General features: G+C 32.8%; 1 protein-coding gene across 1 annotated transcript in view; it reads left to right on the forward strand.

The window, feature by feature from the left end:
* The window catches only part of LOC129234561 (ADAMTS-like protein 5), a 133,870-nt gene that overhangs the window by 64,479 nt on the left and 41,831 nt on the right, over positions 1-27,560 (forward strand). The window contains exons 2-6 of the mRNA XM_054868581.1: positions 14,502-14,581; positions 14,950-15,104; positions 22,107-22,179; positions 23,254-23,359; positions 24,538-24,674. Of these exons, the coding sequence (XP_054724556.1) occupies positions 14,513-14,581; positions 14,950-15,104; positions 22,107-22,179; positions 23,254-23,359; positions 24,538-24,674 (540 nt within the window). The 5' untranslated portion in view covers positions 14,502-14,512. The remainder of the gene's footprint in view (positions 1-14,501; positions 14,582-14,949; positions 15,105-22,106; positions 22,180-23,253; positions 23,360-24,537; positions 24,675-27,560) is intronic.

Genomic DNA, 27,560 nt, shown 5'->3' on the forward strand with positions numbered 1-27,560 from the left:
ATAAAAACGCGTTCTTCAGAACATATTTGCTTGCAAAAAAACTTTATTTGTTCTTCAATGGTTTCTTAAATGCCAAAATTGCCCGCATATTATTATTAAAATATTTTTTAAACTTTAATGAAAACTTTTGTAAAGATTATTCCGAAAAGACCTTTCGAAATTTTCAAAAACATATCTTAAAACCTTGTATCAAAAGGCAAAGAGGGAGAGATATAAGAAGAACGTATTTGTTGTGGAAAACGGCCACTAGACAAACTTTCTAAAGAGGGTTATCTACAGAAAGAAAAAAAGAAGTATTACACAAAAGCCCTTTATGTATCTTCTTTTATTCCTTAATGGGGAGAATATAAAAGCATGGTTGGAATCTTCCAAAATTGATCGGAGCTGGCTGGGTCAACCACTCTTAGCTTCAGGTCCTAATAAAATATCGGTATAAGGACTGTTCTGGATACATCACATGCATGGCGGGAATGCGCAGGATGTATAAGGGTATACATACAAAAGTCATTGGAATTTGCTCGATATTGGAACAAGGGATTTTTCTTTTTGACGGGCATCAAGAATTTATGACACTTGGATGTCGTATTACTCACATCTTGGGTGGTTTATTGAGAAAGTTTATAAATGGTCTGACGAGTTTTATCTAGTGTCGCAGAGTTCGTCCTGAATTTACCATCTTTGAATCAAGAGGTATTTGTTAAAATGATGTCTTCAAAATGTCTCAGTAGAATGTCGCTCAAAGAAATAAAGGAAATTGTATTGAAAATAAAATCGTTGCTTGGTACAAAGACGCACAAGTGAAAGATGCTGAATAAAAGTAGCTCCTAATCTTAAGCATTTAAGAATTTTTAAACAAATTAATGGTCTTTAATCAAGGCAGCTTAATCAATGACCTTTAATCTATGCAGCTTAAGCTTAACTTCTGAGACCTTGATTCGGTTCTACTGGCTGTCTTTCGTAATTTATTTATGTCACGGAAGTCTTTTGATGGTATTTAGAGACTTTGTTTTGCATTTTTAAAGGATTTTTACATCAACAACATCCTATCCCTGGTGATTAACACTAGCCTGAGATAATATTACTTTTTAACAAAACTCGAATGTGAGACTTTATTTGTTATTTGAATCATTAATTAGACCGTTTGAATGTTAATTGCTATTTCAATTAAGTTTAGGCTATAATATTTGTTTTTAGAATGGTCACTATATAATGGGTTTACCCTACTTTTCAGCGACACTTCAAATTTTCTCCCCCCTAAAATATATCATAAGACAAAGTTGAAACTGAAAAACGGGGAAGGAAATTTCTTGTCGGCGAAAAGTACCGTATAGTGTTCGTTATAAATAGAATAAATGTTACAAAATATTATTTCCCATAGACACGGGATTCATACAGCACTGCTTAGAAATTACCTGTTATTAAAATGAGATTGGTCAGTATTGTTAACTGAAGTAATCATTGAAAACATAACGATGTTTTATTTTTCGTTATAAGGTTCAGACTGAAACAATAATATTTTTGATGTTAAATTTAGGAGTAGATTGAAAAAAAAATTTCTTCATTTTAAAATTGTAGTAAAACGTTATTTTATAAACTAGGGGACTCCGCCCCCTGCTCGTTGCCGCTCACCAAACCCTGGAGATTGCTTCGCAATCTTATTTGATTCGCAAAAATTTAAAGTGTATCTTAAGAAGAATCAGATTGAATTAGGGGGAGGTGGTCCAAAGCGGGTAGGCCTTCTTATGCCCGTCCCCCATTGTGTGTTAGCGGCGATGAATACTTATGTCGTTTTTACCCGAACACCCCCTAGTTATTATCAGTCCCAGCGAAACAGCAGTGAAGCGGCATGGAGCAACCAGGCTTAAAATTAAAAAAATTATACATTAAAAAAAATGAAGTTTTGTGACTTGTGATTAGTCGAAGACCAGTTTATTTTTTTTATTGTCAATAATATTAACTTATTCTGACACTATTCACCTATAAACTACGATGGTCATTCCGTTTTTTTTTAATTATTAATTTAAGGTTATAATTATTGAAACATAAAACGGGACTTTGGGCAAAACGGGTATAGGATTTAATCATATATTTCTTTAAAATTTCTTGACTCGTGTGCTGACTTAGATTTTCTCTTTCAATAGGATAAGTATAACTTTAAAGAGTTATTTTTAGGATGGCAATTAATTAATCTATTAATTAACTCAGTTATTTCTTTATGTTTCATAAACAAACGTATTGACTTTAAATTGGATATGTACAACTGTTTTGTATTTTGTTATATAATGGCAGGTAGCTAGTCAACTATTTTAATCATTTATAACTTCATATTTGGTTGGCAAATGTACCAAACCACAATTAGTTAAGCTTACCCACTTTGGGCTCAATGGTAGGGCAAAGCGGGTTTTTCACATGTTTGTTAAGTTTGGTAATTAATAAATATTGGGTTTGAAATAATACAAAAATCACTTTTTTTTAATTCAATAAGCCTGCTAGGAAATAAAACCGAAATTGTTGCGATTAAAATCCAAAAACTACAATTTTCCAGCGTTCTTCAAAAACCTACCCGCTTTGAGCCTCCCTCCCCTACACGTTACGATTAGAACAAAATAAAAATCGCCCTCCTTATTTCCGTAGAAAGTAGAGTTTCAATAAAAAGCTCAATAAATTTAGAAAATCATTGAAATCCCAATCTAGCCCGAAGACAAAAAGAACTTAATAAAAATACTAATACCAAAATTATTAAAAAAAAGAAAAGAAAAATACTCCAAAGAGCGCGCCTCCTCTAGGGCCCAAACTAACTTGTACTAAATTTCACAGCTTAAGGGCCTGCTGTACATAGCAAAATGGTCGTTTTAACGTTTGAAAGATCGCTTTCAAATTCGTGATAATACACTTGCCTCAAAAAGTTAAGGTACAACATGTTTTTCGACGCTCACCATTAAAAAAATGACAGTAACAATGAAATGCATAGTTTGCATGAATGATAATAACGAACTTTAAAACCTTTTATAAAAAAAAAAGGTTGCTACCACTTTTATTTTGTAGAAAAGAACGTATTTTTACGAGTGAGAAAAAAATATGCAAATATCAAGATTTGGTACTTTTGTGTGTAAGTTGGGTTGGTTTTCAACTGTTGTTGGCAGTTTCGATGGCAATAGTCAATAGCGTTTAGAAAGTGCCTCAGAGACGTCGTTTACCCGATTCGTTAAGATGGAGGGCTGTTGGATGGAAATAGGATTACCGCAGTCTGATGCTGCTAGATGTCTCAATGTGTCTCGTAGTTTTGTTCAGCTACTTTAGGATCGATACCAATCCGAAGATTCTGTGTCCAGAAGACCTGTTCCAGTCCGAGGACGAGCTACAACACCTGCAGAAGACCGTTTAATAGTTCTTTCGGCCCGAAGGAGAAGAACAAATACTCGATCGCAGCTCGTTGCAGACCACTTTGTAGCATCAGGAAGAAGAATCTCTGCTACTACGGTGCGAAATCGTCTTCAGAATGCAGGTCTCTATGCAAGACGACCAGTTGTGGTTCCTCTCAACGGACCACAGCGTAGGATCCGCTTATGCTGGGCAAGAAAACATGTTTCCTGGACCCAGAAGCAATGGGCTTCTGTGCTGTTCACAGACGAGTCCAGATTTGCATTGGAGAGTGGTTAATGGCATCTACTGATCTGGAGAGAGCAGCGAAGTAGATACTATCAATCCAACACTGTTGAAAGACTGAAGTTATAGAGGTGGTGGAATCATGATTTGGGCAGGGATCTTGCTCGGTGGTCACACTGACCTGCATGTGTTCCATGGAGGAACTCTGACTGGTCTGAGATATCGGGATGAGATCCTTGATCCATATCCCCGCCCATATGCTTGTGGTATTGGTAATAACTTCATTCCGATGGATTACAATGCACAACCTCTCCGAGCTCGGATTGTTGAGGAGTAATTTGAGGATCACGGTTTGGGACGAATAGAATGACCAGCTCGATCTTCAGACCTGAATCCGATAGAACATCTTTGGGACTATCTTGGTAGCCAGGTTAATGCTTAAAGTCCTCCAAGGTTGTTACACGAGCTGGAACAAGACTAACTCTGTGTCAGGTCTTCGTTTCCTATTCCGGAGTCCTTCAACTTAATAAACAGCATGGCAAATCGATCCCGCCAAGAATTCAAGTAAGGAGGGACGCATTCCTTATTAGAACCTATTTTTGTATTGTTTCTATGACATTTTACTACATAACACTGTAATGTTCTGTTTTCTTCAAAAATGAATTTTTACGCAAAAATTGCTTTTTTTGTTATAAATCGTTTTTGCAATACACTTATATAAATTTCTATGACGAATTCAATAAAAAAAACATGTAATGCACATGTCCTCCTTTTTTTTTTTTTTTTTTTGTTTCTGCATTCATTCATTTGAAAATTAGACGCAAAAACCGATTGCACCTTAACTTTTTGAGACCAGTGTATTTTACTCTTTATCTCCAGACTTGGATTAAGCTGAGCCTTGGACTTTCGCTAAATTAGAAACATGTACATCTGTTGTTCTAATTATTTGAGAAAATGGGAACAAGCTCAATCTGATGCAGAAAAAAGAGCTCTTTCGGGTAACAAGGATGTTAAGGGGTGTGGGAAGTTTTTCATCCCTTCAATAGGCAATTTATGTAAAATTTTATCTTAAGAAGTTTATAAAAAATTAATTCAAAATTTAAAAAAAAAATAAAACCTCAGGTGCAAAACTTCGGGGCTCGAGGTAATTTGGTACCAAGACAAAGTTTCAAGGCAGTAGGTGCTATAGGGTCTCCTGAACGCAAGCCCGTAGCAGACAAAATTTCACAACTTGTTTGACACACAATTTCCTTTTTTTTAATACATAGAGATTATTAGTCTCTATGTATTAAAAAAAATAGATGGTCCTACTTTCAAGGAAGTTGTTGCCGTTAAAAAGTTCCAAAAGAAACGATACATTTCCATGAAAACTCTAGTCTAATGATTTTTTTCACAGGGGTTTGAAAAAATATTCTTCTTAGAAGAAAAAATAGAAATCCTTTCCTGGAAACTGGGTGGTAAAATCTATGAAAAGGTGTGTCAGCTGTACCAGGGAAAATACAGAAAGCATCCACGATCAAATGGCAATATCAGGCTTCTTGTGCAGGACGGTAACTCTTGCAGGTATCGTCAAATCTTAATGGTCGCGTCCAGAGAACGTTTTTCATTCATCCACCACGCTACCGGTTCGTGTGAATTTGTTCACGAGTCGCATGATATTGACACTTGATGGTGGCTGTTTTCCACATTTTCGCTGGTACAGTTGACGTACCTCTGCACAGGTTTTATCACCTAAGACCCATCGAACAACGGCTATTCTTCCTGTTAAGAACATTGCTTCAAACACCTGTGAAAAAAATCATTACGTCAGTGTTCTCATGAAAATAGATCGTTATTTCTGGGAAACTCTGTAGTTGAATATTAAATGTTGATTAATGTAGAAAGCTTAGTGCCAAAATATAAGAATAAAATACTCTTTTGGCACTAAAAGTTCGCTTATCTTGTATCAGGTGCTTAAAGTCTCATATTTTACGAAGCGCTAACATTATAAACGTATTCATATTAATTTGAAAGAAAATTTATCGGCTGCATGATCAGTTCACGTTCTGCACGCATTCCTTTATTTAAAAAAGCACATATAGTTTTTCCGTGCTACAAAAATCCCCCCCCCCCACACACACACACACATCCCACCGGCTGCTGATTTTTTTTCCTGTAAAACTACATGAAGTCTGATAATGAACGGTTTCACCTTTCACCCTTACTTTTACAATCTGCTTTTTCCAAGTAATGTCTTCCTTTTTGAACAAAGAAAATATAATACAAACTTATAGCTTGGTTATTCTTATGATAATCCTTATTATATTGTTAAGCGAGAAGAAATCATTGTAATCTGAATCATACTTTCACTTTGCTAAATAGAAACTTTCTTCAAAGCGCTTTTTACAACTAAAAAAGTGAAAGTATTCCTAATTCTCTTTAATCCTTTTTGTTAAACTATTGCGGAAGTAGTTTATGCTATTTTCTTCCTTAATTTTTAATCATTTGTAATTGTTCATGATGTTTATAAAGTTATGCGTTTTCTGTGAACTCTTTCAGCTGTTTTATTAGCTATTAAGATAAATTGCAAAACACAACTAAATAAGTTGTTAGAGGTCTTAGTAGATTTAACAGGCTTTGCAGTGCCTCCCTTTCCCCCAACAGTCCACGTTACAAAATAACAAAAAAAAATTTTGATAAAATTTAATTTCCCACCTTTTCTTGCTTCTAAAACCGTCCTTTCCCATCAGAGAAATTTGCGGAAATTTTCGAAGATTCACTATAGAAACAAAAAACATCCGACTTTTAAATTCAGGAAATACCATAAAAAAACTCTGGACTCCAGTTTTCTTTTAAATCTCCTAAGTTTCTAAAAATCACCACGTTCCAGAAATAATCATAAAATTCTGTCAATTTTCAAGTTTTGCATACTGGATCAAAAATGAACGTTTGAAGAGAGTAATTAAACAATGTATAGAACAACGGTCAGTTATTAAGTTAACATTGATAGGTCTTGGTTGCCTGTCACCAGTGGCGTACCCAGGGGGTGAGCTGATAGGGCTACAGCCCCCCCCCCGAAATTTTCAAAATTTATTATAAAAATTATAATAAAGAACAAGTTTTTTTTTTATGATGTATTTTTGAAATCTTACATTCGTATTGATATCAGAAAAGCGATACATGAACTTTTCTTAGCTACAGTTCATAAGTATCCCCCCCCTTTCGAGCTCAGCCCCCCCCCCGAACTTATTTGTCTGCGTACGCCGCTGCCTGTCACCTATAATGGTCTTTGCAGAATGATTTCAATAGAGCGCACTTCATACCAGGAAGTTTCGTCCAGAACTAAACGAGCGACTCTATCGTATACCAAGATCAACTTTCTAGCATATGGTCAATACTCTCTTAATTAACTTAAAATCCAAATTTTTTCAAACGTTCCTTTTTAACATTAAAAGTTGATGTCGAACGCCTTGTCTAGTGGTCCTAGAAGTCTGAATGCGAATGGGGAGGTGATGGGTTCGAATCCCAGCTCAAGCATGGATGTATTTTCTCTCTCCTGACCTTGTCCTTTTTTTGTGTGAATGTGTTTTTGTGTTTCGAATGGTTGCCTATTCTGTAAAAGGATCCTTATGACATGTGTGTACTGTAAAAACGGACTTAATTACGGTACAGTTGAAAAAGTAAAGCAACTCCCCCTCCCCCCCCCAATTGCCAGCCTAGCTGACACTAGACAATAACATTTAAGTTGATTTCTAAAAATATAATTTGCGTCCCTCATCTGACCAAATAAGTAAAAAATAAACGAGCAAATAAAGTAGTTCAACCTTTTAAACAATACAGCTAATATATCAAACAATGCAGCTATCGGTGAATCAACGGTGAATGTTGACATTCTGCGATAATTTCCATCTTTAACAGTAATAACATACATGCGTGTGGGATTAAATTTAACATGTGACTCTTAGCTTAAACAGCTTGTAATTTAAATTTTTTACAAAAGAAATTACAAATTTGAATAAAAATGTTATCTCCTCGCTAAAATCCAGCTTTGTAATTGAACCAACAATCCCTCAACAGGAGTCCCCTACTCTCCTTCGTATGGAACACTTCACATTTTCACGAACGCGTGCTTCTAGAGTAATTGCATCGAAACAGCCTGAACCGATAAACAAGTCTACGGCTCACTTCAAAGCCATCCGTTAAAAGTAAAATGATCAATTACCCATGTCTATTTCGCCGGATCTAATTACTTTTAATATTTTTTAAAATACATTAATGACCTTTACGTTTCATTTCAATCACTTTCACTGATATTTACCAGAAATCAACATCAACTCAGTATCTGAAAAGTGTGGAAAACTTCCTTACGCTCTGTTTAACATCAGCTCTCAACGTGTTCTTACTCAAACTAGGTTGACGTGATCAGCCATTTTGTTTCTCTAAGAGTTTCCCATTCGTATTTTTTAATTGAAAAGTAGCATTCAATTTGACAGTTGGGGAAGAGACCGCATTAGCATAATTTTAATGATTATTATTCTACATTCATTATACTAATCTATTAATAATAACCTAGCATGTAAAAATCTAATAATATATACGAATAAAGTAAGAAATAACAACGTCAAAAAAGCACAAATTGTAGATTACTGCAGACTCGTGTTTCGGCGTTACAGGAAATGCCTTTTTCACTATAACGCCGAAACACGTGTCTGCAACAATCTGCAATTTGTGCTTTTTTGACGTTGTTATTTCTTACTTTAATTTTCAACACAAAAGTATTTATTTATCTTATTATGTATGAATATTTAACATTTACACTTTGAAGTGCCTGAGGCTACGGGTCGAGATGCAGCGGGACCAGAACGGTGTTTCAGCATAATATTTCGATTTTTTTTTTCGAAAATAACAAAGAGAATACTATTTAGAGATAAAGAGTATGCCATTTAATGGCAATGCAATATGTATATCATAACATACAATACAATACAATACATGACGCATCGCCGTATTTAAGACATGGAGATTTTAGGGTTTAAAGCCCCTCCGAAAGTTTTCAAAACACTTTCAAAATTGTTTTTCGTCATACTTTTTCTTCTGAAAAATTAATTATTACTGTTTTATTTTTCAAGGTTTTTTTTTTTTTTTTTTTTTTTCAATTTCATTCAAAATGAAATTATGACGAATATTATAAATATGACGTTATTTTATTGACGAATTGAACAAAGTCAGTACTAACCTGCAGTAGTTATTTTTATTATAGTTATTGTAAACATCATTTCTTAAAAAACCTTAGTTTCATTCATATTTTGAATAACTGATGCTAGAAAAACATCATTTTTTTAGTTTTAAAGTGACCAACTCCATACACATTTTTTAAGTGTCAAAAAATATGAATTTAAGAAATAATATTACTTTGATTAGTAAGTGCATATTTTTCTTTCTTTTTTTTTAAATTTTTGATTATGCATCGAAAATTTTCAAAATTGCTCGAAATAGCGGCATTTAGAAAAACCGGTATACCGGTATTGCAATCCCTACTCATATTATTGCCCTTAAAGTAGCATCCCCTCACTTAAGCAACCTACTCTACAAAAAACCAATAAACTAAAATTAAATTTCATTGGTCAGATAGATTTCACGAGCATCGTGTTATCAAAACCCTCCTTTGTGAAATCCTTATAATTAACATTAAAAGAACAAGCGAAGCGAGAAACAAAATGTCAGATGACGTAGCTTTTATCATACGATCGTTGGTTCTCAAGTTGTGTATCTGTCTTCGGGACTAAGCTTCCAACACTTTATCAAACAGATATGAAAAAGCTTTTATTTATTATTATTTTTTTTTTTTTACCAGAGTTGAAAGACGGTTCGAGCTTGAACATCTTTCATTTAGTTCTTTATGAAGAGATGATTTGCAGTTCGTAGTTCTTCGATATTATATATGTAATTAGATATTATATATGTATTTAGATATGTAATCAATTTTATTACAAAGTTGGAATATTTCGATCTTGGAAACTTTTACTAAACCATTAGAATTACTTAATAAAACTTAAACTGAGCTTCTTCAACATTTTCAAAAAAAGAAATCAACTAAAACTTAACCGCTTTGCATTCTAGCAAAAATTACCTTTCCTGTGCTTGCTTTTCGCCGTGTTTTTATTTATTTTTTTTTAAACAAAGAACAGTATTTTTTCAATTTGATAATAATATCAAATGATATTATCTCATTTTAAATAAATTCTTATTGTAATGTGTCACCCTCATGAATGTAACCCTAATGAACAAAGTAAACTTGCTTCGACATTAAAGATGGATTTTATTTTTTTGGACGAATTGCAGTAATAATTTTGTTTAAGTTAATTTTGCTAATTGCAACAGCAAAATAAAAATTATTTCTCAATCAGATTTTATTTACATTTAATATTGAAGAAATAAGATCCCTTACAAATATTCATAACGAAAAGCATTACTTAATTTTAGTGCAATTATTAGAGAAATAATTTTAATTTCGAAGAAAGTAATTTACCTACGAGTGTTATTGCATTTCTGTTATTTTAACCAACAAATAATATTATTTATTCCCGGTTTTAGTAGCCTTTTCTCAGTTTACTTTAAAGCACAAGATTTTTTGTTCTCCCTGTAATGTCAGATCAGAAATTATTGTTAAATCAAAGGCAAATAATGCTGCACCAGTTAGGGTTCAACAAATAATGATGGCTTAGTCTGAGTTCTAAAGTTATGCCTTTGTCAAATTTCAATTAAAAAATAATTTTTCACTTTAATTTGTAAAGAAAAGAGAACTCTCCAAGTCTACTGCAAGCGATAAAATTTGTTACAAATTCAATCGAATTCTGAACTAAATTTTCCTTTTCAATTCTACTGCAGATGATAAAATTTTAAATCATTTCAAACGAATTGTAAACTAAATTTTCGTCGTTAAATCTATTGCACACGATTAAATTGTTAATCATTTCAAACGGATTTTTAGCTAAGTTTTCTGGTTCCGGACAATTATTTCAACCTTTAAGGAGCATTTTCTGGCATCGAACAATAATTTAATATTTTAGAAAAAATTTCAAGAGTCAAAAGGTTTTCTCTTTTCTCTAAAAAATATTTTAGACGCTCTGACCTTTAGTGAAGCCCTTCAAAACTTTGTAGATGGGTGATTCTCCAAAAACCTGAAATTTTCCAATCGCATTTTTAAAGAAAATAAAAATGCTGAAAAAAAGAATAATTACTCTTTGCTAGGAATTTATTAAGAGAAAAATAGTACTTATTAAGAGAAAAGCACTTTAACTATGCTACACCCTCAAAAGAGGGGATCATATTTTCATACAGCAGGGGACTGACAAGCAGCACCAGGAGAGTTACAAAATGAATTTTCTCATGGGTTATCTAAAATATGACTATAGTAATAAAGAAATAACTGAAGCCTTAATCAAAAAGTATGGTTATTAAATGACAAAACACAATTTATGTAAAACCTCCCTTAAAGGACACCCCCAATTTCTTCGAGTACAAGTCACACATAGGTTTTTTCATATTATTCACTTTGAATAGCTTACACTCCGAATAACGGACATTCATTTCAACGAAAAAAAAATCGATTGCTACATTAAAACTTTAAGTTAACCATACACAGTATGATAACATTTACAAAAAGAAAAGTTATCTTCTCATTACCTGCGAATTGTTTTATAGTTCAGGAAATAAAAACAGATAACAAAAAGGGAATCAGCAAAATTAATAACATATGTTTCACTTTTAATTTAAAGCAACTACAAAATTTATAGCAACTTCACTAACCTATTTGAGCAACATTTAGGTAAACAAATGTTTAACCAATAAATCTCTTTTGGAACGATTCGTCTGAACAACAACAAAAAATTATTAAATAAATAGAATTATTCCACTGATAGGGGAAGGTTGCCGTCAATGACCCACATAACTTTTTTCGATTTTTATAGAAAGGAAACCCAACTCAAACTTCACGTTAGTTATAGGAACAGTTTCTCAGTATATTTATCTTTTAATAATAACACTAATTATAATACTTTCATTATAAGTATACACAAAAAATAATGAAAATTAAAAATAAATACTTTAGCATGTGGTTCATTCATTACAGCAGGTTGCTATGGATGGACCATCGAGTTTCCATCGGGGGACGACATTATCAAATTAAAGCTTAACTTACAAATATTTATAACAGGTTATTAATAAACACTACAAATAACAATATGTTATGGAAAAATAGATTTATTTTCTGAAATGTTTTATTTTTGGATAAGAGGAACATAAAAAAAAATTTAAAAAAAAGAAAAGGAAACAGCAGTCACACAACACACAGCTGTTGTCATCACACCTCTGTCACCACTTGATATTTTCCCAACCTATGCTGCACTGTTTTTAGCTACTATCTTTTCGGCCTCTTTTGAACTGTTGAGAATTTTGTTAAATCGATTTTGAAAATTTTCGGGGGATCTTCTAATTCTTTTAGGACAGGAGTATGACAAATTTTTCAGGACAGAAGTATGACATTTTCCACACAACTTTCCTGTTGTGTAATCCCAGGATTATAATTAAGGTAACTAATGTCATTTTTGGATTCTCACCTCTTAATTCTACTGTACACTATGAGTAGAATTATTATTTTTCTTTTATTCAACAGAGAAATTTTGTCCTAGAGAATGACAGCAAAAATGTTACATACCCATTTTTGAACTTCAAAGTTTAAGTAAGAACAGCAGACAAATCATATGAGCTTAATACTCAAGGAATCTAACAACATGGTGATAATAAACAGTGTTGTAGCATAGCAAATCCAAAATTCCTTTTTTTAATCTATAATAATTGAACTCAGTCCTAGAACAGGAGAATGACATGAAACCTGGGGACAAAGTTTGAAACGATGTACCTTGATGATTTAAATAATTTAATTTCTTTGTACGAATGCTATTTTACACCTTTAAGTAAGCTTATCTTTGTACTACAAATTGAATTTGTGGAATGTTGATATGAAATTCTTAAAATAATTTAAGAAAATTGAAAAACGGATGGGGATACGCCAAAAGTGTGACTTTCTGGTTATTTAAAAAATTTTTGTAGAAAAAACTAAATGAGTTATTCTTTTAATAGGAGTAGAATAACATCAGATAAGTTATTTCTAATTATTAAAAAAATGAAAACACTTTCTGAGTTAAACAATTTTTGTGTTAGGCTACTGGGACATAATATTGTTAGGATTTTAGAGAATCACCCAGATATATTTCAATGATTGTATTTTCAAGTATAGGATCGTATTTGTGAATTTTAGTGTATACTTTAAGACAATGAAAGAAGATTTTGCAATAAAGGTGTCGCGAGGTCCAATTGACCGCGAACATGAGAACTTATGAAGAACACTTGAATATAAAATAAAATACTTTTATTTACAAGTTAAAAACATAGACGTCGTACATCCTGCAACCAGTAGGCATGCAAATGGGAGACAGAATCTAGCAAATAAGTGACTCGTTTTATAAATAAAAATGTTTTCGCTGTTGCCACGCACTTGGCGGCTAAACTTTCCAGTATAAAGTAAAATTACATGTAAATTCAACTGAATATGCAAAAATAATAAGTCCTCCACGAAGGTTATATTTTTAATTCTAAATTTCATGTTAGAAATTAAACGAAACACGATTTTTTTCAAAAAATGAACAACTAGAAACAGAGAACGTCCCAGACGGGTTCATTGTTTCGTTCGTCTTAGTTAATGATTTAATTGTACGAGGAAAAAAATATTCTGTTTCAGTACTATGTTCAGATAACTATTTTTTGTAGGCCAGAAACACCGTTAAAAAATGCATTCACACGCAAGCTTAGCAATCAATTTTCTAAAATTAGAATTAATTTATTTAACCATGTTTCGAACCAAATGATTGTATTCTGTAGCTTTGAAATAGCTTTATAACTCTTGTTACTTATTTATGCATGTGTAACTTTTTTTACTTCCTTTTACAAAAAAAGGAAGTATTGTATTCGCAAAAAAATTTTCACTCAAAAATCGACTTTAATTTCCATTTTACTCCCCCCCCCCCCGATTGAATATTGAGTTTTTTTTTCGACTCGACCACACGCGGATAAGTGCCTAAGAACGTATAGACACGCGAAATATCCATGATGATGACTCCCGAGTTAATTACAACGAATTTTCTCGTGACATCTATACGTACGTATGTATGTATGTGCGGATGTGCGGATGTATGTCGCATAACTCTCAAGAACGGTAAGTCCTAGAAAGTTGAAATTTGGTACGTAGACTCCTAGTGGGGTCTACGTACCACTACGTACCTTGTGCACCTCCCCTTTTGGTTGCATTCGGGTGTTTCTAAAGGGGTCTTTTGCCCCTTTTGGGGGGGGAGGAAATCATTGTTAATTTTGATGTAAACTCAAAAAGTGTTATAATTTAGCGGACACTTGGCGATATATCGCCAGTCTTTTGGTCGCAAACTTGGCGACAAATTTGGCGGGGTTTTTTTTTATTTTTTTTTATTTTTTATTTCATTCAATTTGGCCACTGTTGGTGATATTTAAAAAGTAAACTATTGAATCACATTAAAATTGCCAGTAATGGGGAAATGACATTAAAGTGGAGTAAAAGGAAGTCATGTGATGCACACATCAGCTCGATTTTTCAGTCAAGTTATTAGAGTCAGAGACTTAAAAACTTCTTAATCCATGTTTTTTAAATCTGCTCTAATGCACCCCATTTAACCATAAGTTAACACCTCCTCCCTCCCCGCACAGTGCAGTTGAAAAAATTGTTTTTTGACTTATAAGATATTTGATATATTTTTATGGCTATTTTTAAAAAATGTTGAATGCTACTTTCGAAAAATACTTTTTGATGTTATTTTTCTTCTACATAGGATAATTAGGAATGAACCATCGATACATCCTCTGTCATTATTGGATATTTATCATATTTTTTGGACTTTTAAACAAATATGTAAGTATCTTTACTTTACGATGTTATTAGGCATTAAATATTACGATCTGGAATATCTTTTTGTATGTAAGTATCATCAAATAGTTTCGTTTGTATAAAAATACAAGCATTGTGACTTTTCTCTCTCCTTAAGTTGAAAAAAACTACTGCTTGGCGAATACTTGGGTGGCATACATATTCCAAAATAAATAAACAAATATTTGAATGAAATTTGAAAATTTTTATTAACGAAAATATTTTTTAGTACTTGATAGTTGGCTGATTGAAAATATCACAATTTTTGTTTTCTTTCTTTATTTATTTTTTTTTTTTTTAATATCTTGAGTGCATTAGAAAAAATTGTAATTACACTTCCTTGTGATAATTAGATGCTGTCCTGGTGTAAAGAACTGACTCTAGTAGGTCACACGTCCTTAAGACAAAACTACATCTTGCGTAGCTGGTCTGATTGGACTCCATGGACTGTTTGTAGTCGTACTTGTGGTGGAGGCGTCCGAATGAAAACTAGGACCTGTAAAATCAGGTATGGTTTTACTAATTTAGGTAAATTTCCAATAAATAGTTCTCATGGAAAAACTTAGTTGTTTGGATTTTTGTTTTATTTAATAGACTTGAATGGTGACGAGTTAAAAGCGATCGAAATCGCTTCGTAAGTTTTCAGAATTTGATGATAAAATGCGCTGTATGATCTCTTACAACCACAGCTCATATAATGCAGTTTGTAATAACCAGCACAAATAGTAGGTTAACCTCTCCCCTCTTTTGGTGCAAGAGATAGAGCTAGTAGCCCTGGTAGATGCAGAAAAGCCCACCAAGAACCGTTTGAACGCGTGTTATTCAAAACTTGAAAATGTTCACTCATATCTCTTCGCTTTTCACCGTCTCATAAATGTCTTTCCTTCACTTACAGTTTAGCTGAACTTTCGCATTCTTGCGTTTTGTCTGTGTGGTAATTTTCAGACATCATGGTTAAGTCCCTGACTTGGAAAATGGGCTTGGATATAGATCCCTTTTTGCCATTAAAGCATCATTACGAACATTTTACCAACACGTTGAGATAAATACTATATAGGGGAAAAGGGGGCACATGTGAACATGGTATGTTTTACTAGGATAACATCAAGCAAAAATTCTCAAGTAATAAAAGTACTAGCCCTACTTTTAAACAAACTTTCAGAGCAAGGAGCCAGTTTATGTTCCTGTGGTGACAGCTTGTTTGTTTAAGCAGATGCTGATGTACTTTATCATTGTCTTCTTCGTGTAAAAACATTTTTTAAACTAACTAATAAGCTATATTTAGTTATTGCAAACCATTATATGAACATTCAAGTAAATTTATGCCAATGTTTAAATTTTGTAATTAAATTAAAAATTCTTTATTTTTGAAAATTAGTTCTAAGGTAGATGCCGGGGCACTTGTGAACGCAACATGTCGGCGCACATGTGAACAGCTCCCATATCCTCTCTAGTATGAATATTAGTGTAGACTTATTATAACTGTTAAAAGAAATGTAGAGATTTATAATTATTACTAGTCGACCCGTGCGGAACTCCGCACTGTGCTTCAAATCGTTTCATAAGGCATTTCGCTCTTTAAGAATTTCAAAGGAAGAACATTATGACGAAGAACCGAAAAAAAAGTAAGCGCAGAAGAGAAGGCATGTAATTTAAAGACATCAGTAACAAAACCTCGTTAAATACAACGTTGTGATAATTTGATCATAGCTCCCCTTTTAATCGTACATATTTTCAATGCAAACATAAATGTCATTAAAAGTGTGGCTGAGTGGTGACTCGTGAAAAAGCAATAATTGTGCATGTGAAAAAACAGGTTGTGGCAAATACAGTCCTGCACATGTCAGCATCTGACGGGAAAAAAAGAAACATTAAAGAGATATTTATTGGCACGTATTCGAATTGGCGCCATTCTGACTAACAGCCCGACACCCCAACAAACCTAGCAATTGCGCCTTCCTTTTCGAAAGCTATTCATTGAAGGAATGCGTAGTAAAAAACAGCAAAAAAGCTTTTTGTCAAAAAAAAATAATAATAATAAGATCATGCATCTGTGTTTTGTCATTAACCAGCATGATACGATTTAAAATTATTCGCAAAGCATGGAATTTGATTAAAGAATGACGAAGATCTCACGTAACGATTGAAACAAACATTCTAGAGAAGTAATAAATTTGATTGAAAATAAGTGTTTTTATCTTTCAATATTGAACTATTTCACATAGAAGGTTGCTTTAACCGTTACGGCTTAAATGCCCTCACATGTTTCTCTTTTAATCGAACACTTAAAATTCAAAACCAAAACCAGTTGAACTGAGTCCGTTCTTAAGTGTAATTTTTCGAACGTAGACAAAATGTTTTTTTTTTTTTTTTCAGCAGAAAGCAGAGGAGTAGAAAATAATTTCTTGCTAATGAAGTTGATAATACTTTTAATGCTTTATATCGTATTCGCGCGAATAAAAAATTAAAGGTTTACTGAGTGAAACTCGTAGTTTTAATCGGGCGTAGTATTTTTTCATTTGTACAAAAGGTCGAACACTGCTATTAAAAACATCTACATTTTAGCATATAATAAAAATGTTTTTCTGCACAAAAAGGATTTCTTTAGGTAAATCTAATACTTTTTTATGCTTACATTATGTTGAGTGGTCTGGATGTAGTCAAAGAACACAGTTCGATTAACAATCAACTTATCCGAATGATAACTGTAGCCTGCATAAAGGAGTCGAAACACCAAGTAGCATTCCCACTGCATTTATTTTATTAGGTGTGTATGTTATGAGCACATGTAATGCGTAATACTAATATAAATTTGATATTATGCCGGACAGCCCAAGCTTGCCCGAAGTTCAGATAGTTTATAGCCGAACGCTCTACCGAAAAAAACTTATCAATTAAACCGAACAACTAAGTCCAGTGCTGTTAAGCTTTATTAAAATATAAACACACACACACAGGCTTTTTTTTTTTTGCCGAAAGCGACGTAAAAAATGGAAAACTGCATTAGAACTTTGCTTTAAAAAATGCATAAGAACTACAGGCAGCATCAAGGTTTTGAAACAGCAAGAGGCGATTTCAAAAACTTGAATTTTCGACAGTAAGTCTTTTTTTCGTCATTGGCCAGCCTGATAAGTTTTAAAATGAGAGGGGATTAATATATAAGATAAGATATTGAAGAAAAATGTTTTTATTTTTGAAAATTTTTACAATTTGTTATCGCAGGCTGCTTAAACCGTTATAACTTAGATGGCAGCACGTGTTCATCATTTAACAGCACGGTTAAAATACAAAATAAATTGAACTATGCTTTCGAATGTAGTAAAAATGTGATAAGCTATTTGTTTTTTAGCAAAAAGAAGAAAAAAATATATATTTTACCCTTCAAATTGAGGTAGTATTTTATTTATTTGTACAAAGAGTCAAAAACTCATTAGAAGAATATATATTTCAATATACGATTTATTATTTTTTTTCTGAACAAAAAACAATTCTATTGTAGTCTGAAATCTTAAACCTGTTACTTATATTTTCGCTTACATTATGCTTTAATTTTCTTTCCAGAGCCAAAGCTTCAAAAAAAAAAAAAAAAAAAACCACGTGCAATTTCGAAGTAATTTAGCACAAAATCACGGAATGTTTTCATATCAGCAAGGAGCATTTCCTTCTCATTTATTCTATTCCCTCATAGTTGATATTCATTTAATTCAGTGTTCATGTAATGCGCGATATTTCTCTAATTGTTTGTTGCAGATTGTTCGGACGTGGGCCCGAACACGTAATCTCCTGGTTACGAAGAGAACGCTCTGCCGATCAAGGTACTCAGCTCTGCCGGTCATAGCGCAAATTAAAGTTATAAGTTTGACCGAAAACCTTATTCTGGTTCTTTAAAACAGGTTTTTCGGCTAAAAGAAACAATTTTCAGTTCTTGGGTCTATTTTTCGTCAGTAGCCAGCACCATAAGCTATAAAATAAGCCGTAAATCAAAGAAATCGATCCAGAATTGAGGGAAATTTGGCGTAAAAACCAAAAACAGGCTACAGAAATAATATATAAGGATTTTACTGCACTCAGTTTGTAAATTTATTGTTAATTATCAATACATAATCGCTAATTATTTATTTTATTATTTTTTATTATTTTAATTAGTTAATCACTAAATGGTTGGCTAAAAATTTAGTGGTATATAATATTTATAAAGAAAATAAAGACGAAATATTTTTCTTTAAATAAAAGCTGAAGTTTAGAATTTTTTTTAAATTCATCATTATGTTCTGTATGAAGCTTTAACGCTTTATAAAACAAGAATATACTTTACGTAATAAAATATTATTTTTATTGTTTAGTCTTATAATATTTTTTTCTTGTCGATCCAATGATTAGAACATACTATGAAACTTTAAAATTTGACAGTGAACAGAGTTCTATAATTCAGAAAAAATATTTTCTTAATGACAGATACTGTAAGATTAAAACTGACAGTATAGGTTACAAACCCTTGAATGTAAAAAGTATATACTTTAATGCTTCATTATAACGAGTTTTTCGTTGAAATAGTATGATGCTCCTCCTGCATTTTTCAATCGTGTTCACATGTGCCCCAGGCTTGTTCACATCTGCCCCCCTATAGAAGCACACGCGAACAATTGAAGACATTTTTTTTTTTAAATCCATAAAGTGAAAAAATATTTTTTTAAAAAACCTGAAAAAAATCCATGACACAAAGAAAAGACTATTTAATCATGGAAATCCTTTTTTTGTGAGAAAATGAAAATATTCTCTGAGAAATTAAGAAATGAAAAAACAAAAATGTTCACATGTACCCCCTTTTCCCCTACCTGTAGTGTAAATTTGAAAAATACACAACCGATTTAAACGTTTTTGCCAAAATCCAATAAAAAAGTTTCGAAACCAAACAAAACAAATCTAACTTCAAAAAATATACGTTTGCTTACACTTACATTTTGATGTGTAATAGTAGATGCAGTGAGTATTTAAGACGTCTGTTGAAGAGAGAAGATCGATGTGGATGTAAGACTGCAAATGATTGAAGTTAGTACAGCCATATCGATAAAAAATAATATGTATTACAAATAATAATAGATGCCCAACTATTACATTAAATCATTTAATGAAAATAATAATAAATAGATAAAAGCATTTATTTAGTAAAGTAAGTGTCCAAAATACTGGTATTTTACTTTGTCAAATACCGGTACCGCAAAATTTCAAAACAGTATGAAATACAGGTTGTTTCATATACCGGTGTACCGGAATTGCAATCGTCAGACATGAACTTCCCTGTAACATCCAGCCATCCTGTGGTGTGACGCAGCGAGCTTGAAATGATTCCATTGGAACTGTATGACTGTGGTGTAGTGTGTGCGTAGCCAGCTCTGCATACGTTAGTACCGCCATTAGTAGATTATGCAATTGTGACAGATTTTAATGTCCTGTAGCCTGTACAAGACTCTGTTACAACCAGAAGCTTAAGTTTCAAACTTCCAGAGAGTATAGTACTAACAGTCTTTTTTTCTTAATTAAATATGTGGGACAGGCTATTTTTCTCAGCCTCTTGAAAGGCCAATTTCCCCAAACTTTCGGAAGTCATTCCAAAAATGTCTTCTCTAGTTTCAAAATATGATCCACTTATCATGTTTCTATTTCGCAGGGCTTATCTCTTAAATGTCTAATAAGTGACTAAGGCAACAACAAACCGGTTTTCATCTTCCATGTGACTGTTTCAAGTTGCTTTCAGGACTCTATACTGTCAGCAAACTTCGTTAAGGTCCTAAGTCCATTCCACCATTTCTGTAAGCTACTGTAGCACGTTACATGCTCTCACTTATCCACTGGCCATATTTAACTATTTGTTGCATTTTTTGCTACAGAAAAAGTATTTGAAACTAAATATTACTGTGTTTTAAATTTTTAATCAATTTTATTAAAAAATTTTGATTTGACATTATAATAAAGCATGAGAGTTTTCATGAGTTCCTGAGATTATTTTCTTCAGTGTCATATTTATTTTAAAACAATTGAGAAATCTTCAAAGGTAATTGAGCTGAAGTTACAACAATATTTGAGATTTTCCATGAATTAACCACTTTTTCAGGCGGTCCATTCGTGAAAACACCTAGAGGTCCAATGATAGCAACTGCGTCATTTTGAATATTTTTATTGGTGCTACTGCTGTGACGAATCATGATGAAACATGAAGTATTGAAAATTGTACTTGAAAAGGCACTCTTTTAAGTAATTGTTCACATTTAGATGATCAATGATATTCAAATCATGTTGTAAATAAATGAAAATCTCAATAATTAGTAAGATAATAGTAGAATTATTTTCTGTCATATTAACAATATGATTAAATAATTTTATCTACTTGACGACTCTGCAGTAGACTGTTTTAAGACAAAGGAAGGTACTAAAACTGATTACGCGTCTGCACAAACTCTGGTATGGGAAATATATTCGCGATCTGGTCATGCAGCCGGTTCATTGACGGCAACCTTCCCCTATTTAACAATGTTTTTAAATGCCAAGCAAGGCCTCTTTTGAATTTTTAACCGATGAAAATTTCATCTTTAATAAGCTGTCGATTCTGTGGACCATCAAAAACACCGGCCTATATTTTTTCAAATGACGGGCTAGGAAATGCGGAAATGAGATACTTAGAAGAACAATAGTGCTTCCTATGATCCATGCAGGTGCAGATCTGCCTACCGATAGATCCCGCAATAAGGGGGAGGGGGGGCGCTGCCTGAAAGGGAACAACGGCTCAATAAATTGACAAAAAAGTTGAAAAAAAAGTAGCACTAAGACTTATTTACATTGCAAATATACACTTCTGGCCTCTGGAGGAAATATACACTGGTTACCCTACAGATTTTATTGCAGGGGGGGGGCCAAAATTTATAGATCCGGGCCTCGATCCATGCTCAATTCCGTGAAGAGTATTCACGTTCTTTTAAGTTGTAGAGGAAAAACTTGACGCTGTAGAAGAAACTAAATACAGTTTTGAAATCAGCAAGCCTAATTAACCATAAAACAGCTTGAAAACCAAATTCAACAGACATTATTTTACTAACTGTTTCCCAGTGTTATTGAAAAACTGGACTATATTTCATTTAAATAAATAGTTTTTGTCATTGTAAAATGACAAATGAGGCAGTGAGAAGCAAAGGGGTGTCAGTGGCCAAAAAAAAATGGAGATATCATGTGCAAATGGTAGGTGAACCTCTCTTCTGTATTGGGACAGGAGATAGTACTAGTAGCCCTGTTAGGTTCTGCTATACAGCATGATTTAGAAAAACAATTCAGTGAAAGTCTACCTAGGACCTCATTTTTAAACGCGTTTTACTCAAAACTTAACAATGTCCACTTACATCCCTTTGCTTCTCACTACATCAAATGTTCTGTTATCACGTTAATGATAAGATATTATTTTTAAATTGACAGATTTAACATCATACTATTACAATAATTAGTATTTTATGTCACATCTTAGGATCATGAGATATACCGTGTCACCGAATACCTGTATTGGAGAGACTGTGGAATATGAAATTTGCTCACGACACGTAAGTAACGTGTTTCAACTATACCATTTCGCATTCTTAGTGTTTTTCCTCTACATAAATGGTAGGGGAAAGTGGGGCAAAGCTAAATAATCAGTACAACGTAACTTTTTTTCAAATAACCAAGTTTGAAATAACAGTAGGTACATGAAGAAAGAACAATGTATTTTAAAATAAAACTTTCACTGAAACATTATTTTTCATTTTTGGCAGTAAATAAGGTAAACACCCCAGTAGTGCCCAGTGTTTCAGTAGTAGCCACTTCAAGGTTTATATTTGAAAAAATAGGATTCCAGGTCTCCCAATGGATTCAAAAGTGCATCGAACGTGCAGTTTGAATCTATTGAGAAACCTGGAATCCTATTTTTTCAAATATAAACCTTGAAGTGGCCACTACTGTAGCACTATTGATCACTGGCCACTACTGCTGTGTTTACCATATGTGCCTTCAAAAAAAGCTGATAATTTTTCACTTTTTTTATTTATGGGGCAAAATAAAAAATGAAATATTTTTCTTATGAAATATTCTTTAATTTGATTATTAGAAGCAATTTTGATCAAATGAATGAGGAAGTAAAAGAATTAATGGTTAATGAATAAATAATGAAACACTAAACTAAGTCAATTCATTAATTAAATAATATATGAGAAAACGTAATGAAAAAATTAATGAGTAAATGAGTAGGAAAATAAGTGCTTGAATGAACAAGTAAGCAAGTATTAAATGAAGGAACGTAAATTAAACCGCAACTTTATAATAACAAACTTAATAATAAGAACGTAACTTTATAATAACAAAAATTATTTTTGATAAACCACTAAATATTGCAATATGTGTATCAAATTTTGACATTGACTTGTATTAATACTATTTATTTTTTGAATGGAATTAATTATATGTTTATGGGCGTAGATGAAATATTGGCAGACAGGTAGAGTTGTACACTGAAAATATTATACCATTTCACTTTGCCCCACTTTTCTTTTTACTCCAAATTCCCCTACTTTTTATCTTTGACCGAAAAAGCTGGTGCTCAAAAGAAAAAAAACTAATAATAATTTATATTTTCTGCATAGAATTGCTCTTCTGATCATGAAGAATTCATAAATTATCAATGCTCCCAACATAACGGACAACTAATAGCTGGGAGGAAAATTACTGAATGGATACCACATTATAATGGTACGGAAGTTTTTCTTGAAATTTTAAAAGAATAATTTTGCGTTAAAATAAGGAGGGTGCTCCAAATAAGGCCATGTAGACCAAAAAGGCCAACCCCCGATTTTTCTACGTATTATAGCAAAAATTCGCTAGCCACCTTGCAGTTTATGACGAGATATCTCGTCCATTTAAAATGTGATTCTGGGACTGTCCAACTGCAAGGGGCTAGATCGTAATTCTATCTAAACTTCTACTTTTACTAAGCAGAAAGCCTAACTGATGATAAAGTGTTATCAACAAGCCTGTTGTTAAATGTAACAACTGTTATTGCAAAGGAATCTTGTTAAAATTGCCTGTTCTTATTTATAGTAAATTTTGTTACCTCACTGTATTTTACTAGTTTCAAAAAAGGTGTTCATTGTTCTAAAAACCTAAGTTATGTAGTTAACGAATTCTAAAAAAAAAAAAATGTCGTTGTGTACCGCTATCTATCCTGTGATTTGATAACCTTAGAAAAATAGAATATAGCCTAAAAGAGCGATGATAGGCATTATTAGGTCTCCGGTGTCCTTATTGAAAAACTGAAGGGTCGAGGGGAGAATTTGAACCAGTACTGCATATGCGACGCATTTGTGCACAAACTGTGTACAGGAGCAACCAAAAATAAAAAATATGACTTCTCAGTGCCCCGAATGTGACGATTTATTTTCTTCTTTCCATTGAAATAAATAGTGAAATTTCGATTATGTTTCAGAATTTATTAAATGCAGTTATATATATAAATATGTTTTTGTACTGACAATAAAGAATTTTTCAAATTTGTTTAATTTGAGTCTTTTTTTTTCTGGCATATTTTCAGAGTTAGCCTTATTAATAACCCTTATTGCTGATAAGGCCAAGTTGGCATTTTGTATTAAACTGCTACCAAACATAATAAAAACTTAAATTTTCTCTTGGAATGATTTTTTTTCCCTTACTTTTTATGAGTCATTTGATCAATGTACAAAGATTGGAGCGAAAGAAATAATAAATGTGCGAGGTATTAGACCTTAAACCTCAGATTGGTCTTATTTGGAACACTTATCTTATAATTCACACTTAAAAACTCATTTATATTTAATAAATGGTTCCATTTTTCATGTCTCAGATCTTGGATATCTGCAAAAACTAATTGATCTCATTCTTTAATTTGTATTTAGAAAAAAATCCCTGTGAGCTGCAATGTTCTTCTAAAGATAGCTCTTTCGTGTTCAGTTTCGGCAAGGTGGTTGATGGTACTATCTGCCCATCTGTGGAACCGTTAGAATCGTCTCTATGTATCAACGGTAGGTGTATGGTACGTAATTTTAAGTTACGTGATTATTGTAAATCTGAAAGATATACAATTTGTCAAAAAAAGTAGTCGATAATTACAATCTTATAATATAATTTAAGTTTTGGATGATATACAGATAGATGGTGCGCATTCTATTCAGTCTGGGTTTTGTATCTTAAAAATTTATTTTCTATTAAGAATTGAATGATTTTCTGAATTTTCGTGAAACTAATGCTGTTTAATTTGAAAAAGGATTCAGCAAAGGATAAATCGTAATGTGAGGAAAGCACTGTATAAAAAAAGAGAATTAGGAAAGTACCTGGAAAATAATGGGCAACTAGTGGGCCAAATTTCAACCAGTAACATTTTTGAAAAAAAAGGGGGGGGGGACTTCGGCTCAAAGTCAATAGCATTCTTGATATTGATCTGAAATTGTTTTGAAGAATTCAAAAAACTTCCCAATAAAAACCAGTCATATTTCTAGAATAAGCCAGGAATCTTCACAAAAGACTTTAAAATGTTTATAGTAGATAATAGCTTGAAACCTTCCTGACTTACCAGAAAAGATCTTAAAGCAAATATGACCGAAGCTTTTGCAGAACTGCAAGCAAATACGAAATAACTTATAAAAACAACTTATTTGCCTGCAGTTCTTGCAAATCTGCAATATTCTAAGACTGCACTTCGTCCTCGTTGGGATCTCGGTCTATCTGGCAAAGCTGAAGGAAACATACCTAAAGAAAAAGCTGAGTATATCTTTAGACTGGAAGCTAACAATATTTTTCGAAAAAGGGGAGAAGTCAGCATTCATACAACTTCTAAAGATTCTGGGAACAGTTTGGAATGTACTTGTTTTTTACAGGAAACTGGTTAAAACCCGTGAAATCCCAGAACGTTTTCCAGAAATAATCACTGACGTTTCGGAATTTTCTTACAGTGTGGTGTCAGGAAATGATGCAATATTACAAATTACGATGCTCATGTCACAAAGCGCAGATCCGGGTGGTGGTTCCTGGTGGTCATGACCCTCCCCCCTCCCTCCTTTTCCCATTTAAATAGGCCAAAAGGTTTGCCTACAAATGCTGTTTGGAGACTTTAATTTCGAGAAATTATCCTAAGATAGCTCTGGATAAGTTGTTTCGGCCGAAATAATACTTATGAATCCCCTTTCCAATTTGCTTGATAAAATTTTAATGATGACCTCCTCCAAAGCCAGAAGGTGGATCTACACTTGCTTGTAACCTGACAAAAAAAAAAAACCTTACCAGCAGAGCCTGATTACCGCAGGGACATGCTCTTAGATTTCAGGGGGGACCAACATCACCTTAATTTAACATGCTAATTAAAAATAAATAATGATTTCATGTGTTGATAAAAATTCCCCTTCAAAAAATTGACCTCTTTGCGTTTAGTGCGGATATAAATAGACTTCGCGAAGTTTAGTCTGTATTTACTATTAAAAGTTATATCATAAGTACCTTTGATATTTACGGTAAACTGGCAAAGTTTAACCCCATCTTATATAATTGTTGTATACTGTATTTCTTCTACTTTTTAAACGTTGTGATGAGATTACCGCCAAATTTTGCATGGTTGTGTTAATACGCAAGTATCGAAATATTTTATAGCTTCAGAATAAGCGAAAATATATGGGGCGGGAGGGGGACAAAATCAATTTCATGCCTAGTGTCTTCAAAAAACTTAGTCGGGCCCCAGGGCGACCCTGAAATACAAATAAGCCCCATGTCCAATATCAGAATGATCGGGATCTGCTTACCAGAACAAAAAATATCGCAGATTTATCGATTGAAATATTATGTGTCTTTTATGACATTGCTGTTCTATGACATTGTAATCTTTTTTCTTTTTTTTCGAAGTTGAGGAAAAGTTTTTCATATGTACATTCAACGAAATAAAACCAAACATGCAAAACACCGATCGCTTTAAAACGCACTCACGGTAAACCATATGATTTCAGAACAAGTTAGAAAAAAAAATGCTCACTTGTTTTATTCGTGTGGTATTATTCATCATTTACAACTACTAAGGGGTACTTAGGACAACAACTTAAAGCAGGTAGTATTAAGTTTTTGAAAAAAGTATGTTTCAAAAAAATTAATCGATGACACGGTCTTAAAAACGAACTTAACACGACATTTACGACTTTCGAAACTTTTGTGTTGTACATACATATAACACATGTACGGGTCATTTTCCTGAAAATAATACAAATCATATCCTACAATTTTTGAAAAAAACTTATCAGTTTCAATAAGTACCGCCAATTTACCACATTTTAAAGTGAAACTTTTTATGCGAGGGCTTTGAAATTCTGATCGGTAAACTTTTTGTGCGACGGATGTGCCGTAGTTGTTTTTTAATTGTTTGCTAAAAACAATGAAAAATAATAGTAACTATAAAATAAGATTTGTTAATAAATTTAACAAATTAATTTCAAGATTGAACCTAAGCAAGCACATATTTGTGGATTTTGGGCATTTCAATTCTGAACTCATCGAATAATGTAGGTTTTCGAAGATTTTTTTTATTCATGTCAAGACATCAGTTTAAAAGCGTAATCCACCTTGCTTAAGTTCAGCCTTGAAATTATTTTGTTGACTTTCATTAACAAAATTAACTTTAGAATTTTTTTCTTTCTTTCTTTCTTTTTTTTTGGGGGGGGGGGGGTAACTATTAAAAGGCGAATTCCGAGTACTGTTTAGTTTTCACATTGTTTATATCCATTTTCTGCACTGAAATGTAAAATTTTGTTGTGAATTTGCCTAAGTCAGACGCAGAAAGAACAAGAACGTGGCGTTTGAGAAAACATGCGGGTGAAGTGACAGTTCAGAATGCAGAAAAAGAAAAGATAAAAGTTTCGCTTCTATCGTTTGTCCTTACGACACA

The sequence above is a fragment of the Uloborus diversus genome, chromosome 1 (genome assembly GCF_026930045.1).
Source record: "Uloborus diversus isolate 005 chromosome 1, Udiv.v.3.1, whole genome shotgun sequence".
In the NCBI taxonomy this organism is placed as follows: Eukaryota; Metazoa; Arthropoda; class Arachnida; order Araneae; family Uloboridae; genus Uloborus; species Uloborus diversus.